This window comes from Rutilus rutilus (genome assembly GCF_951802725.1).
Source record: "Rutilus rutilus genome assembly, chromosome: 2".
Lineage (NCBI taxonomy): Eukaryota > Metazoa > Chordata > Actinopteri > Cypriniformes > Leuciscidae > Rutilus > Rutilus rutilus.
Window position 1 is genome coordinate 42,135,349 of NC_140210.1, and position 12,170 is coordinate 42,147,518.

A 12,170-nucleotide genomic window follows, 5' to 3' on the forward strand; every position below is an offset into this window, starting at 1 on the left:
TGAGAGAAATATTAAACGTTTCAAGCTACTACTCGCCCAAAATGTGATATTACTATTAGAAGTGTATTTACATTTCATTCAAATAAGAAATCAATCTAAATGACCACTTCTAGAATATTCTTGTTCAATGAAAGTAGTTGGTGCAGTCCGGCTGAGTCATCAGAGTAATCAGCACACTTCCGTTCGTCACTGTTCACCGTCCCCTGGCCATTTTGGATCTAATGCCCGTCCGTTAAAGTGCGTCGTTTCTACCGTTGCGGAGCCAAAATGGCGGAGTGTGCAGTTGCCGCTTTGGTGTATTCCAACTGACTTGAGAGCAAGATGGCAGCTTCAGTGGAAGACGAGTTTGAAGATGCGCCTGATGTAGAGCCTTTAGAGCCGACATTGAAGAATATTATAGAGCAGAAATCACTCAAATGGATCTTTGTCGGGGGTAAAGGTGGCGTGGGCAAGACAACATGCAGGTGGGTGAACAGACGACAGTGTTTTGCTGTTTAGAGGCTGTTAGCTGTCAGTGCTGCTTTAGCTGCAACACATCACAGAATATTATTCATACATATTTGCTGTTTTACTGTATTCAAATACAGGGTAAAACACTCTGCAACTTAAATCAAACACATCTCTAAGTATAATCTACCTGCATCCAAACCTACGTCGAAATAGTCATTTCTGAAATTTTAGAAAAACACGTCACGTGCGAGTAGTTTTTAAAATCTCTTTCCTTGTGAATAATTATTATTATTCATAATAATTCATTATAATTTATTCAACTATCACAGATAGACAAATAAATGAATGAAAGTGAGTGGTATTAGCCATCTAAACAACTCATATTTACATTTCTGTCTGAAAACCTCTGTCACCTATAGAGCCACTTTAATCATAATATATGTGATTTCACAGCAACAGGTGTTTATAAATGGCGTGATTCACAAACTGTTCTTATTTCCTAGATTTTTCGTATTGACCATAAATAATTAAGTTCACTTGTCGTTTTTGTGTTGGCTTGATAAAGAAAGCATACTATTTTGCTGACAAAATACAGCCAAGGCTTGTCAAGTCAATATTGACAGTTTGTCCCGATAATAATGCAATGTAATTGATTTCTTCTCTTGATGTGAATTTATAAGTGATCTAGAATTCAATTAAGTGTTGTTTTTGGCTTGTCACAGCTGCAGTCTGGCGGTTCAGTTGGCGGCGGTGAGAGAGAGCGTCCTCATCATATCCACAGATCCAGCACACAACATCTCAGATGCCTTCGACCAGAAGTTCTCCAAGGTGCCCACCAAAGTCAAGGGCTATGACAACCTCTTTGCCATGGTGCGTTATCAACGACACGCACTGTTTTCACTAAATACTGTGTGTACACTTCAAACAACAGCTCTAAATTCACCAGCATCACCTATTTAGTCATTACCATATACACAACCTTATTAAAGGGATAGTTCACCCAAAAATTAAGTTGTCATCATTTACTCACCCTCATGTCCAATGAGGTTCATTCTGGTGTTACGCAGCACGTTTGAGCTTCAGCAAGAACCAATGAGGTTCATTCTCGTGTTACGCAGCACGTTTGAGCTTCAGCAAGAACCAATGAGGTTCATTCTCGTGTTACGCAGCACGTTTGAGCTTCAGCAAGAACCAATGAGGTTCATTCTCGTGTTACGCAGCACGTTTGAGCTTCAGCAAGAACCAATGAGGTTCATTCTTGTTACGCAGCACGTTTGAGCTTCAGCAGGAACCAATGAGATTCATTCTCATGTTACGCAGCACGTTTGAGCTTCAGCAAGAACCAATGAGATTCATTCTCGTGTTACGCAGCACGTTTGAGCTTCAGCAAGAACCAATGAGATTCATTCTCGTGTTACGCAGCACGTTTGAGCTTCAGCAAGAACCAATGAGATTCATTCTCGTGTTACGCAGCACGTTTGAGCTTCAGCAGGAACCAATGAGATTCATTCTCGTGTTACGCATCACGTTTGAGCCTCAGCAAGAACCAATGAGGTTCATTCTCGTGTTACGCGGCACGTTTGAGCTTCAGCAGGAACCAATGAGATTCATTCTCATGTTACGCAGCACGTTTGAGCTTCAGCAAGAACCAATGAGATTCATTCTCGTGTTACGCAGCACGTTTGAGCTTCAGCAAGAACCAATGAGATTCATTCTCGTGTTACGCGGCACGTTTGAGCTTCTGTTTATGTTTGTTGATCAATGTTTATATGAAAATAAAAGCCTAAATATACTAAAGCGATTGTTTCTTTTCAAAAGGCATGGATTAAACCGCTAGATTAAAATGGATTTTACAATCTCTTTATGAATGGTTAAAAAAAATCTTCATTTGTGTTCCAAAAAATGAACAAGTCTTACGGGTTTGGAACAAGCGTGCCGAACAAGTCCTGAAAAGTGAAGCCAAAGCGTCTCGATCGCCCCCCGGTGGCTGGTCCCAGTATAGCTCATAAAGCCCGCCTCCCCATGAAGTCGAATTAATGCGATGGAAACTAAACAATCAAATTACACTTCAAATAAAAATTTCAGAAGATGTTTTCTGTCATTTTAGGTCTTTTTTTTTTTTTTATGCTGATGTAAATTTAGGTGTTAATTTTTTTAAAATAAGTTTGGCCGTAGTTAGTTATTTGATGCTATAAAAACGGAAATGTGACGTCATGATCGACAGCTGTGATTGACAGCTTCTTTAAACGAATTAGTCACAACAGACTTTTTGGGGGATTTTCGGGAGGAGATTGGAGCTTCAGCTTGTCCATAACGGTTTATTTCACACTGACATAATGAGTTGTTCTGCAGTAAATTGTACTAATGGTTTCTGCGAGAGTGAGGTCGGGACCTTGATATCGCGGCTTTACTTCCGGCTCACTACTGCGCAGAAGCATGTCCCAAATCTGTGCAAGATGTCAGCGCCATATTAGGACTTTTGGCGGCTTCAGTTTTCACCAATGGAAGAGAGTGAAGGGGTGTCATCCATCTCTTTTTTTTTTTTTTTTTACAGTCTATGGTTTGGAACAACATGAGGGTAAATGATAACATTTAATTTTAGGGTGAACTATCCCTTTAAAGCAGTGTGTCACACAAAAAGCTGAATTTTTAAACTTCAACGTGGGACATGCTTAAACACGTGTGTGATTCACATCTAGACCTCGTGCTGTTCTTGCCTCACACAAACACAAAATGGCCGTGAAGATGTTGCAAGAAAAAAGAAAGAGTGATATGAAACCAGGATTGCTTTACAGAAACCATGTATTATTATCTGGTTTAATGGCGCTTGTTGTTTGAGATTTAGTTAAACATGCCTGTGTTTAAAATGTATTGAACATAACTGCATTTAGATGATGAAATGCATGAGATGAGACTGTGCTCCGTCTCTGTAGGAGATCGACCCCAGTCTGGGTGTGGCAGAGCTGCCCGATGAGTTCTTTGAGGAGGACAACATGCTCAGTATGGGGAAGAAGATGATGCAGGAAGCCATGAGTGCTTTCCCCGGCATCGATGAGGCCATGAGCTACGCGGAGGTCATGAGGTCAGATGAGTTGAACTTATTCCACTGTAATGACCTCAAAATGTAGATCTAAATCTTTCAAAAGCGTGTTTTGAAAAGCTCTTGTCATGAGGTTATTTAGGCCAGATGTGATTTAGCTTTCATTTTCTCCAGCATCTGCATTTCAAACAGTTATTCAATAGAGCATAGAAAGTCATGAATGAAAAACAAGCTCCAAAAATGAATCCCAAATTCTTCAAAGCAAAACAGTGTTTGAAAATCAGGTAAAGGTGAAAGTGTGCACTTATTGTCTTTCATGAGGGAAGGAAGTACTGTGAATTACATAATTCAATAAACAAACAAACAGTCCTACAATATAAAACTCTTGTTTATCGTGGCCTTTTTATGCAGTACTATTGTTTCACATCTAGATGGCGTACACTATTCACACAACACATTCAATAGATCCCTATATATTTAAAATGTGTAAACTAATCAAATAAATGTATTGATCTATCATCTAAAATGGTATTATTTATAAAGATAAATAAACCAAGATAAATCATTTATTATTCAAAATAAGATTGTGTGTGTGTGTGTATATATTAGGGATGGGACGATTACCGGTTTCACTATAAACCACGATAAAATGTACTGACGGTATCATTAAAACCGTGTTTAATTACCATGTAAGCCAGCAACAGTCGCAGGCGCAATGTTGTTGTTGTTGTTTTTTATTCGAGAAGGAATGGCGGAAGGCAGTGACCGTGCTCGGGAGCCTTTTAAGAGGACCAAATCTGAGGTGTGGTCATATTTTGGCTTTTACAAAAGTCCTGAGTTAAACTTAATCGAGGATGGTTGGTCACTACAATAGGGGGGAAACACTTCAAATCTGTCGTCTTGTGTGACCATCACCCACATTTTATAGCGAACGCAAGGCAAGTTAACTTTGACCTCAATACCAAAACTATGCCTGGGAAATAATTGGGCTCAAAATGTTGTTTTGAGGTGAAATATTTGATCTCACTCACTTGAAATAAACGTGAAGCTTCCGCGAAGAAATGTTCGCAGCAAGTGGCTTTGAGCCAAAGACAAACGATCAAGTTCAAACAAGACTATTAAGAGTGACATTTAAGGGATAATAATGTATTATCATTGTACACTTATTACACCGATTTTTTTTTTTTTTTTTTACCACATAATTACGGGGACATATTGAATTGAGATTAATGGTTTAAATCTTACCTGTTTATAAATCCATTGTGTACAGCGTACAAAACAATCGTCCAAAAACGGAGACGTAAGACGGCAAGTTGTATTTTAATGAAATGAGAGAGAGCGCGTCCGTTGCGATACATGGATGTGCGCTGTTATAATGCGTTGCTATTGACGACGGAAATGCCACAGAATATAATCTTGCTTAAAAAAGTGCATAGAGCTGCTTGTTTTATTTGTTGTTTGTTGATTTTCAAATATTAAACTGTTTTTAGTGTGAGCATCAGTTCTTTTTGAACACTTTCATCTCGTTTTAACAAAACCGTGATAATATTGATAATCATGATCATTTTGGTCACTATAATCGTGATATGAAATTTTCATACCGTCCCATCCCTTGTGTGTGTGTGTATATATATATATTTATTTATATATTTATTTAATTAATTTTGTATTTTATATATATATATATTGTATATATATTTATTTAATTAATTTTGTATTTTATATATATATATAATATATAATATTTTAATTCTTTTTTACTAATAAATAACATTTACCTTATAAATAATATATATATATATATATATATATATATATATATATATATATATATATATATATATATAAAATATATGTATGTATATATACATAAATTTTTTATATATATACTTTTTATATATATATTTATTTAATTAATTTTATATATATTAATTTTATATATATTTTAATTCTTTTTTACTAATAAAATAACATTTACCTTATAAATAAAATGTGTGTTTGTGTATATATATACATGAGATGAATCTATTATTATTATTATTATTATTATTATTAATAAAATGTTTAAAATAACTAATTTATTTCATTAATTTTCTTCTTCTGTAGGTTAGTGAAAGGCATGAATTTTTCAGTGGTGGTGTTTGACACGGCCCCGACAGGACACACTCTGCGTCTGCTCAACTTCCCCACCATCGTGGAGCGAGGACTGGGCCGCCTCATGCAGATCAAGAACCAGATCAGCCCCTTCATCTCACAGGTGTCAGCACTGCATTCTGGGAAATGGAATATTTGTGAAATAGCATTGAAAAATGTTGTAATGAAACGTAGAGAACGTTCTTGCTTTGAGATTTAGTGGAGTTAAATATAGGGTTTAAGTGTAGTTCTGTCTGCCCGTTGCAGATGTGTAACATGTTGGGCCTGGGAGACATGAATGCAGATCAGCTGGCGTCTAAACTGGAGGAGACGCTGCCCGTGATCCGCTCAGTCAGCGAGCAGTTTAAGGACCCGGTGAGTGTCCCTGGCAATGCCTGCACAGATGTGTTATAAAACAATCCAAAAGGCAGACGTATAATGTTGACTCCTGTCATGATGCCCACAGGAGCAGACGACGTTCATCTGCGTGTGTATCGCTGAGTTCCTGTCTCTGTACGAGACGGAGCGCTTGATTCAGGAGCTGGCCAAGTGTCGCATCGACACGCACAACATTATCGTCAACCAGCTGGTTTTCCCCGACAGCGACAGACCCTGCAAGATGTGTGAAGCCCGACACAAGATCCAGTCCAAGTATCTGGACCAGGTGGGACAACTTATGACAAATTACACATGATGAAAGCCCTGACTAGACTCAGGTTATTCGGAACACTCTACAGTAAGGTTTCATTTCTTAACATTAGTTTACATGAACTAATGAACAACACTTTATAGAGCATTTATTAATCCTAGTTCATGTTAAATCTCAGCATTTACTTGTACATTATTAAGATCAAATGAATGCACTGAAATAACATGAACTAACATTAGCAAAGATTAATTAATGGTGTAAAAATGTATTGCTCATTGTTAGTTCATGTTTGGTAATGGGTTATTAATGTTAACAATTAAACCTTATTGTGGTGTTGCCAGTTTATCTCATTTAATATGTGCAGTTAAAGTGATGTATTTCTATAGACTTGATATGATTAAGATCAATTCATTTTCCTTTCTTTACCTTCTCCTGATTTTTTCCTTTCCCTTTCCATCTTATTTTTTCTTTCTTTCATGCTTTCCCCCCCATTTTTTTCCTGTTGTTTTATTTCTTTCCTTTTCCTTCCCACTTTTTCTTCTTCCTGTATACCTTTCCTTTTCTCTTTTTTTCCTTAATACTTATTCTTTTTCTTTTCTTGTTCTGTCTCAACTTTCCTCTTTTTCCATTTATTTTTTCCTTTTTCTTTACACTTTTCCCCTTCCATCTTCGTTTTCTTCCTTTCTTTTGTGATTTTTCCTTTTCCCTTTTTTACATTTTCGTACCTGACCTTACTTTTCCTGTTCTCTTGTATTCTCCTTTCTTTTTTCTTCCCTTCTACTGTCTGTACTTTCTTTTCCGTCCTCTTTTTCCTCTTCCTTATTCTTTATCCTTTTCTTAATTATTTCTATTTTTCCCTTTCCGCCTTTGGTTTCTTCCTCTTTCCTTTGTTTTTCCTTTTCTTATTTTCTTCTCCTTCCCAATTTTTCCTCCCCTTCTACTTTTCCCCTTTCCTTTCCCACTTGTTTTCCTTAATACTTATTCTTTTCTTCTATCTCTACTCTTTGACTTTTCCTTCCTCTCTATTTTCCCCTTCCATCTTTTTCTTCCTGTTTCTTTTATATTCTTCTCATTTTCGCACCTTACTTTTTCTTTTCTCTTTCCTTCTCCTTCCCAATTCCCCCCTTCTACATTTTCCCTTTCCTTTTTTTCTTCCCTCTATTTTCCCTGTTTTTCATCAATACTTAATGTTGTATCTCTTTTCCTTTTCTCTTCCTCTGTCTTTTCCTCTCTTTTTCTTTGCATTTCTTTCCTCTTCCTCCTTTTGTGGTTCTTTGTCTTCATCATTTTCCTGTTTTTTTCCTCCCTCTCTCTCTCTCTCTCTCTCTCTCTCTCTCTCTCTCTCTCTCTCTCTCTCTCTCTCTCTCTCTCTCTCTCTCTCTCTCTCTCTCTCTCTCTCTCTCTCAGATGGAGGATTTATATGAAGATTTCCACATAATAAAGTTGCCTCTGCTGCCTCACGAGGTTCGAGGAGCGGACAAGGTCAACACTTTCTCCAAGCAGCTGCTGGAGCCCTACAGCCCCCCCAAGAAGTGACTTAAATGATTTCCACGGATCAAACACACCCTGGTCCTCTGCTTGTCTCTGATACATGCATCCCTCTGGTGTTCACATCTTCATTTGCCCCCCTCCACTCTCTCTGGTTTTCTGATGGTGTATTAGCCGGTCCTGCTGTGTCCCTCCAACGATCCGTCACGAATGTCGGCCGAGAGTTCAAGCAGCCTCTGCTTAGAAACATAAAACGATCTTGATGGTTTACGTTGCTTTGTGATGATGGTGTTTGTATTTAAGCATAAGAAAAACACTCATTCCTGATGCGTGTTCAGATTGAAGGAATGTACATCAGGACTCTGATTCAGAGGTTGAACAGGAGTAGTATCAGTACAAATGTCTGTCACTAGTTCAGTTTAACCGGGCACGTCTGATTTAGGGTCAGTGAAGGACAATACAAACCTTTGTGTGAGATTCTGCTCAGTCTTAATAGACTTTATTTTGGTTCATGAACTGGTCAGTAGTGGTGTTAATTGAGAGGGTCCAACTTAAGGAGATGATACATATTTTAGTGAGGTTGTTAAAGGGTTAGTTCACCCAAAAAGGAGAATTGTCATAATTTAATCACCATCATTTCGTTCATTTTCTTTTTTTTTAATGTATGTGTAACACAGGGAGAAATCTTGAAGCATTATTTGATTGTGTATGGAAATGAGAGACATGATTATTCTTCAAATTTTTCTTTTGGTATTGCATGGACAAAATAAATAATAATGACTGAGTTTTCATTTCTGGATGAACTATCCTTTTAAACTTATATATTTGCAGTGAACCAAACTGTAATTACCGTGTACAAACCTTGTGATTCAATTCTAATTTAATTTTTGCCGTTAGTTAAAGTGATGTATTTATATAGACTTGTAATGATTAAGATATTTTCTGTTCAGATCTTCTATAACATTTATTTCAGCGATGTCTGGTTCTGATTTTTGAAGCACAACATGATGATGCTCTCCGTTCTCTTGTTCTCCTCCTCCTTTCATTTGGCTGTAATGTCCGCATGCATCAAAACAGGAACACACTTACACCCTACAAGGAGGTCAGATGCTCGTTTAAACCTGCTGCATAAACACTGCAACCTGTCAGCCAAGACGGCAATATCACAGTATACACCGCGCTGGTTATGACCACATTAAGAGTGTTTTCCTGCTTTTATCATCCTGTGATTTCACGGCATGTGGGCTCCTTAGTTCATGAGAAGCAGGGGCAAGAACTCACAAACCTGATAGTATATCAGACCGAGAGATTTGGGATCTTTATCAGTTTTCCTAAAGTTTCTTCATTCTCTTATGACTTGTTACTGCCTTTCCAAAGTTTGGCTTCTGACTTTTTGTAGAAGCACACCAAGTTTCAAAGCAAATAAAACACTATTCTCCATCTACTGCAGCTGGTGTTTCTGTCCAGTTATTCATGTGCATGCGTTTTTATTTTTGTGTCTACCAAGGCAACATGTTCATGCAACTAAACATCTTGAGTGGAAAATGCAGAACTGTTACAGGGTCAAACACTGAAAGCACTATTCTATGAACTGCTTGAAGGTTATGATTTTAAATTTTAAACGTATACATTTATTTAATAAAAGTTAACACGAAACCTTCAATGACAACAGTTTATTTACACTACCGTTCAAAAGTTTGGGGTATGTAAGATTTTTTTTAACTTTTTTTATGAAAAATTATTACTATTTAAAATTATTGTTTTATATTTTAAAATGTAATTTATTCCTTCGATCAAAGATGAATTTTCAGCATCATTACTCCAGTCTTCAGTGTCACATGATCCTTCAGAAATCATTCTGATAATTTTTTGGGGATTCTTTGATGAAAAAACAGCATTTATTTGAAACAGAATTTTGTTTGTAGTGTATAAATGTTTTTCACTGTTCAATTTAATGCATCCTTGCTGAACTAAAGTGTTAATTTCTTTGAAAAAACAAACAAACTTTTATCGACCATATATTAAATACACTAAAAAATAAGAAATTTGGAGACCAATACGAATTGGTTCTTTCTTCCATGGAGAAAAAATTAAAGGCTTTCAGAATGTCTTTGCAACAGATTTCAAGCTCCTAAAAAGTACGATAAAAGCAGTTTCTTGTAACATCTTCTTAAGCCTTTTTTATTTGATTTTTTATGTGATGTCGGTACAAATAACTTGCATTTCAGTCTTTCCCGCAAATCAATTGTATGGCTTAAAAAAATACTAGTTTGGCCTTATTAGTTAGCCTTTTTTCTCAGTAAAAGCACTTTTTGACGTCCTTCGTCTTTTGTGGAGTGTGTGGACTCTTTTGAAGTGCCTCTCTTAAAAAAATACTAGCAATATACATTTATGTTGATTTTTAGTGGTATTCTGTGCCTATCAACAGTACCTGGTCTCTGACATGCGGGAAAAAAGCAGCATGGGCAATCTGCAAAATAACTTATTTTTCATTCCACATAAGAACCACTATCATAATTAGAGAATGCTTTCAAAAGTTGGCATGAAACAGAAGATGCAATAGTCTTTTCTTCCTTACTGTGATGTATATCCGAGTGAACGGCTTTTCAAACAAGAACAAATGTTGGGCGCCACTTGATTTTGTCCATGGGGAATTGATTGGATGGTTGTGGTTTGCTATTGGTCGATCTCATGTGAGTGACGGTGGCCCCGCCCTCACGCCAGTAAACACGTCATCAGAAAAGAGATGTCGCTGCAAGAGGGAGAGGAAGTTTAAGATTACTAGGCACATTAATTAAAAATAATAATAATGATGCCCAAGGATAAATACTTAATAAAAAAATATTCCATTAAAATAAGAAGAATGTCCATTTTGATTGCATAGTTCGTAGTCTCTAGAGACACGTGTTGGCACGGTTTCTGTACAGAGGCCACAGCGGCCTCCTTTCATCCTGGACCTTAACCGGCACAAACAAGACCCCCATAGTGCCAGAACAATGGTTTATGTCACAGGTGTCCAGAAGATTACAAGAGAGAGAAGAGAGAAGACGGACTATCTGCTGTTTATGACGCGTCACCACCTAACTTAACATACCGGTACATTCAGAAGGGTCGTTGACGTGCATTATGGTAAGTAAGATTAATCTATGTTCTGCATTAATGCATTAGCGTGTTACTTTCTGGAAGTGTTTGGTCGAGGCTGTGTGAAATGCCTGCCTGTCGCCCTCAATCCATCAGGGCCGCGAGTCTCAGCGGGAGTCTTCACTAATGAGCAGGGCTCGGAGTGAACCCGGAACCCGGAGCCCGGAGCCCGGACCGCTGCAGTCCAGCACACCGCTGGAGGAACACGCATGTCATGGCTGTCTTCGTGCAATAACAACGCCAAACAATATAGGGGGAGGCCGGGGCTTGTTGTCACACTTTTTGGTTTGGTGAATATTCCTTAGAGTTAGTGTGTTTCTTAAGTTAATTTTGCTTATAGTGTGAGTCATGTCACAAAAGGAGCGTGCAATTATTTGAAAATAAATGCATTTGTTTGATGTATGAAGTAATGATGAATATGAAGTTGGCAAAAGTTCTTCCACAAAAAAATATTTAATATACATTTTAAATATTTATTGGCTGTTTAAAGGCTTTTTAATTAAATAGTCAAACAATTGCATCAATTAATGAAACAGCAAAAACACAAACATTGATCTGAATAATAATTTTTTTAATTTAACATTTAACTTTAATGACATTTTTTTGATTCGAGGACATAATTCACAACAGCAAACACTTTGTTTGAAATATGAAATAAAAAGTTAACAATAAAGGTAACAAAATCCCTCTTCCTCAACAGATCTGTATTCAAATATTTTATAGGCTGCAGCTTTTGTAACAATGAAACGTTTAAAAGATAACATACAAAATTTCAAAACGGTTTAGCCTGTTGTAATGAATTGTATAAAACTACAATATACATATATAAACACCAGACAACTTTCACTTATAAATAACCTTTCGCTTGTGCCCCAGAGATATCAAAAACGAATAAAAATAGTCTATAATGTTTCGAGACAGTTTTTACTATCTTTTTTAAAAACACATTTGTGCATTAGGACTTATGACTCAAACCCTGATCGTTACTAAGTTAAAGCCCATGTGACAACTTTCCCCATTCTTGCCTGCACATTCACACATACTGTATGTAAACTGTTACTGACTTTTTGCAGAGAGGAAATACTGCGTTTGAATGTTATTTGTGTGACTGGATATATTGTATAATCATAATGGTAGACGTCTGGGAGAGATGCAGAGATGATTCCTCACCTAAAGTCCCACCTCCTGACGGAGGAGGTGCGTTTGACCCGACGCAGGACCTCAAGCTCCTGTCAGGACATAAGAAACGACAGAAACACACGCAGCTCC

At 37.1% G+C, this 12,170-nt stretch overlaps 1 protein-coding gene across 1 annotated transcript; it reads left to right on the top strand.

Annotated features, from left to right (window-relative positions):
• Positions 1–205: 205 nt before the first annotated feature.
• get3 (guided entry of tail-anchored proteins factor 3, ATPase) lies at positions 206–9,209 on the top strand. Its single transcript, XM_084401920.1, has 7 exons — positions 206–464; positions 1,173–1,320; positions 3,384–3,532; positions 5,597–5,747; positions 5,891–5,998; positions 6,090–6,287; positions 7,680–9,209. The coding sequence occupies exons 1-7, from the start codon at positions 322–324 to the stop codon at positions 7,806–7,808; spliced, it is 1,026 nt and encodes a 341-aa protein (XP_084258046.1). The 5' UTR covers positions 206–321; the 3' UTR covers positions 7,809–9,209.
• The last annotated feature ends 2,961 nt before the right edge of the window (positions 9,210–12,170 follow it).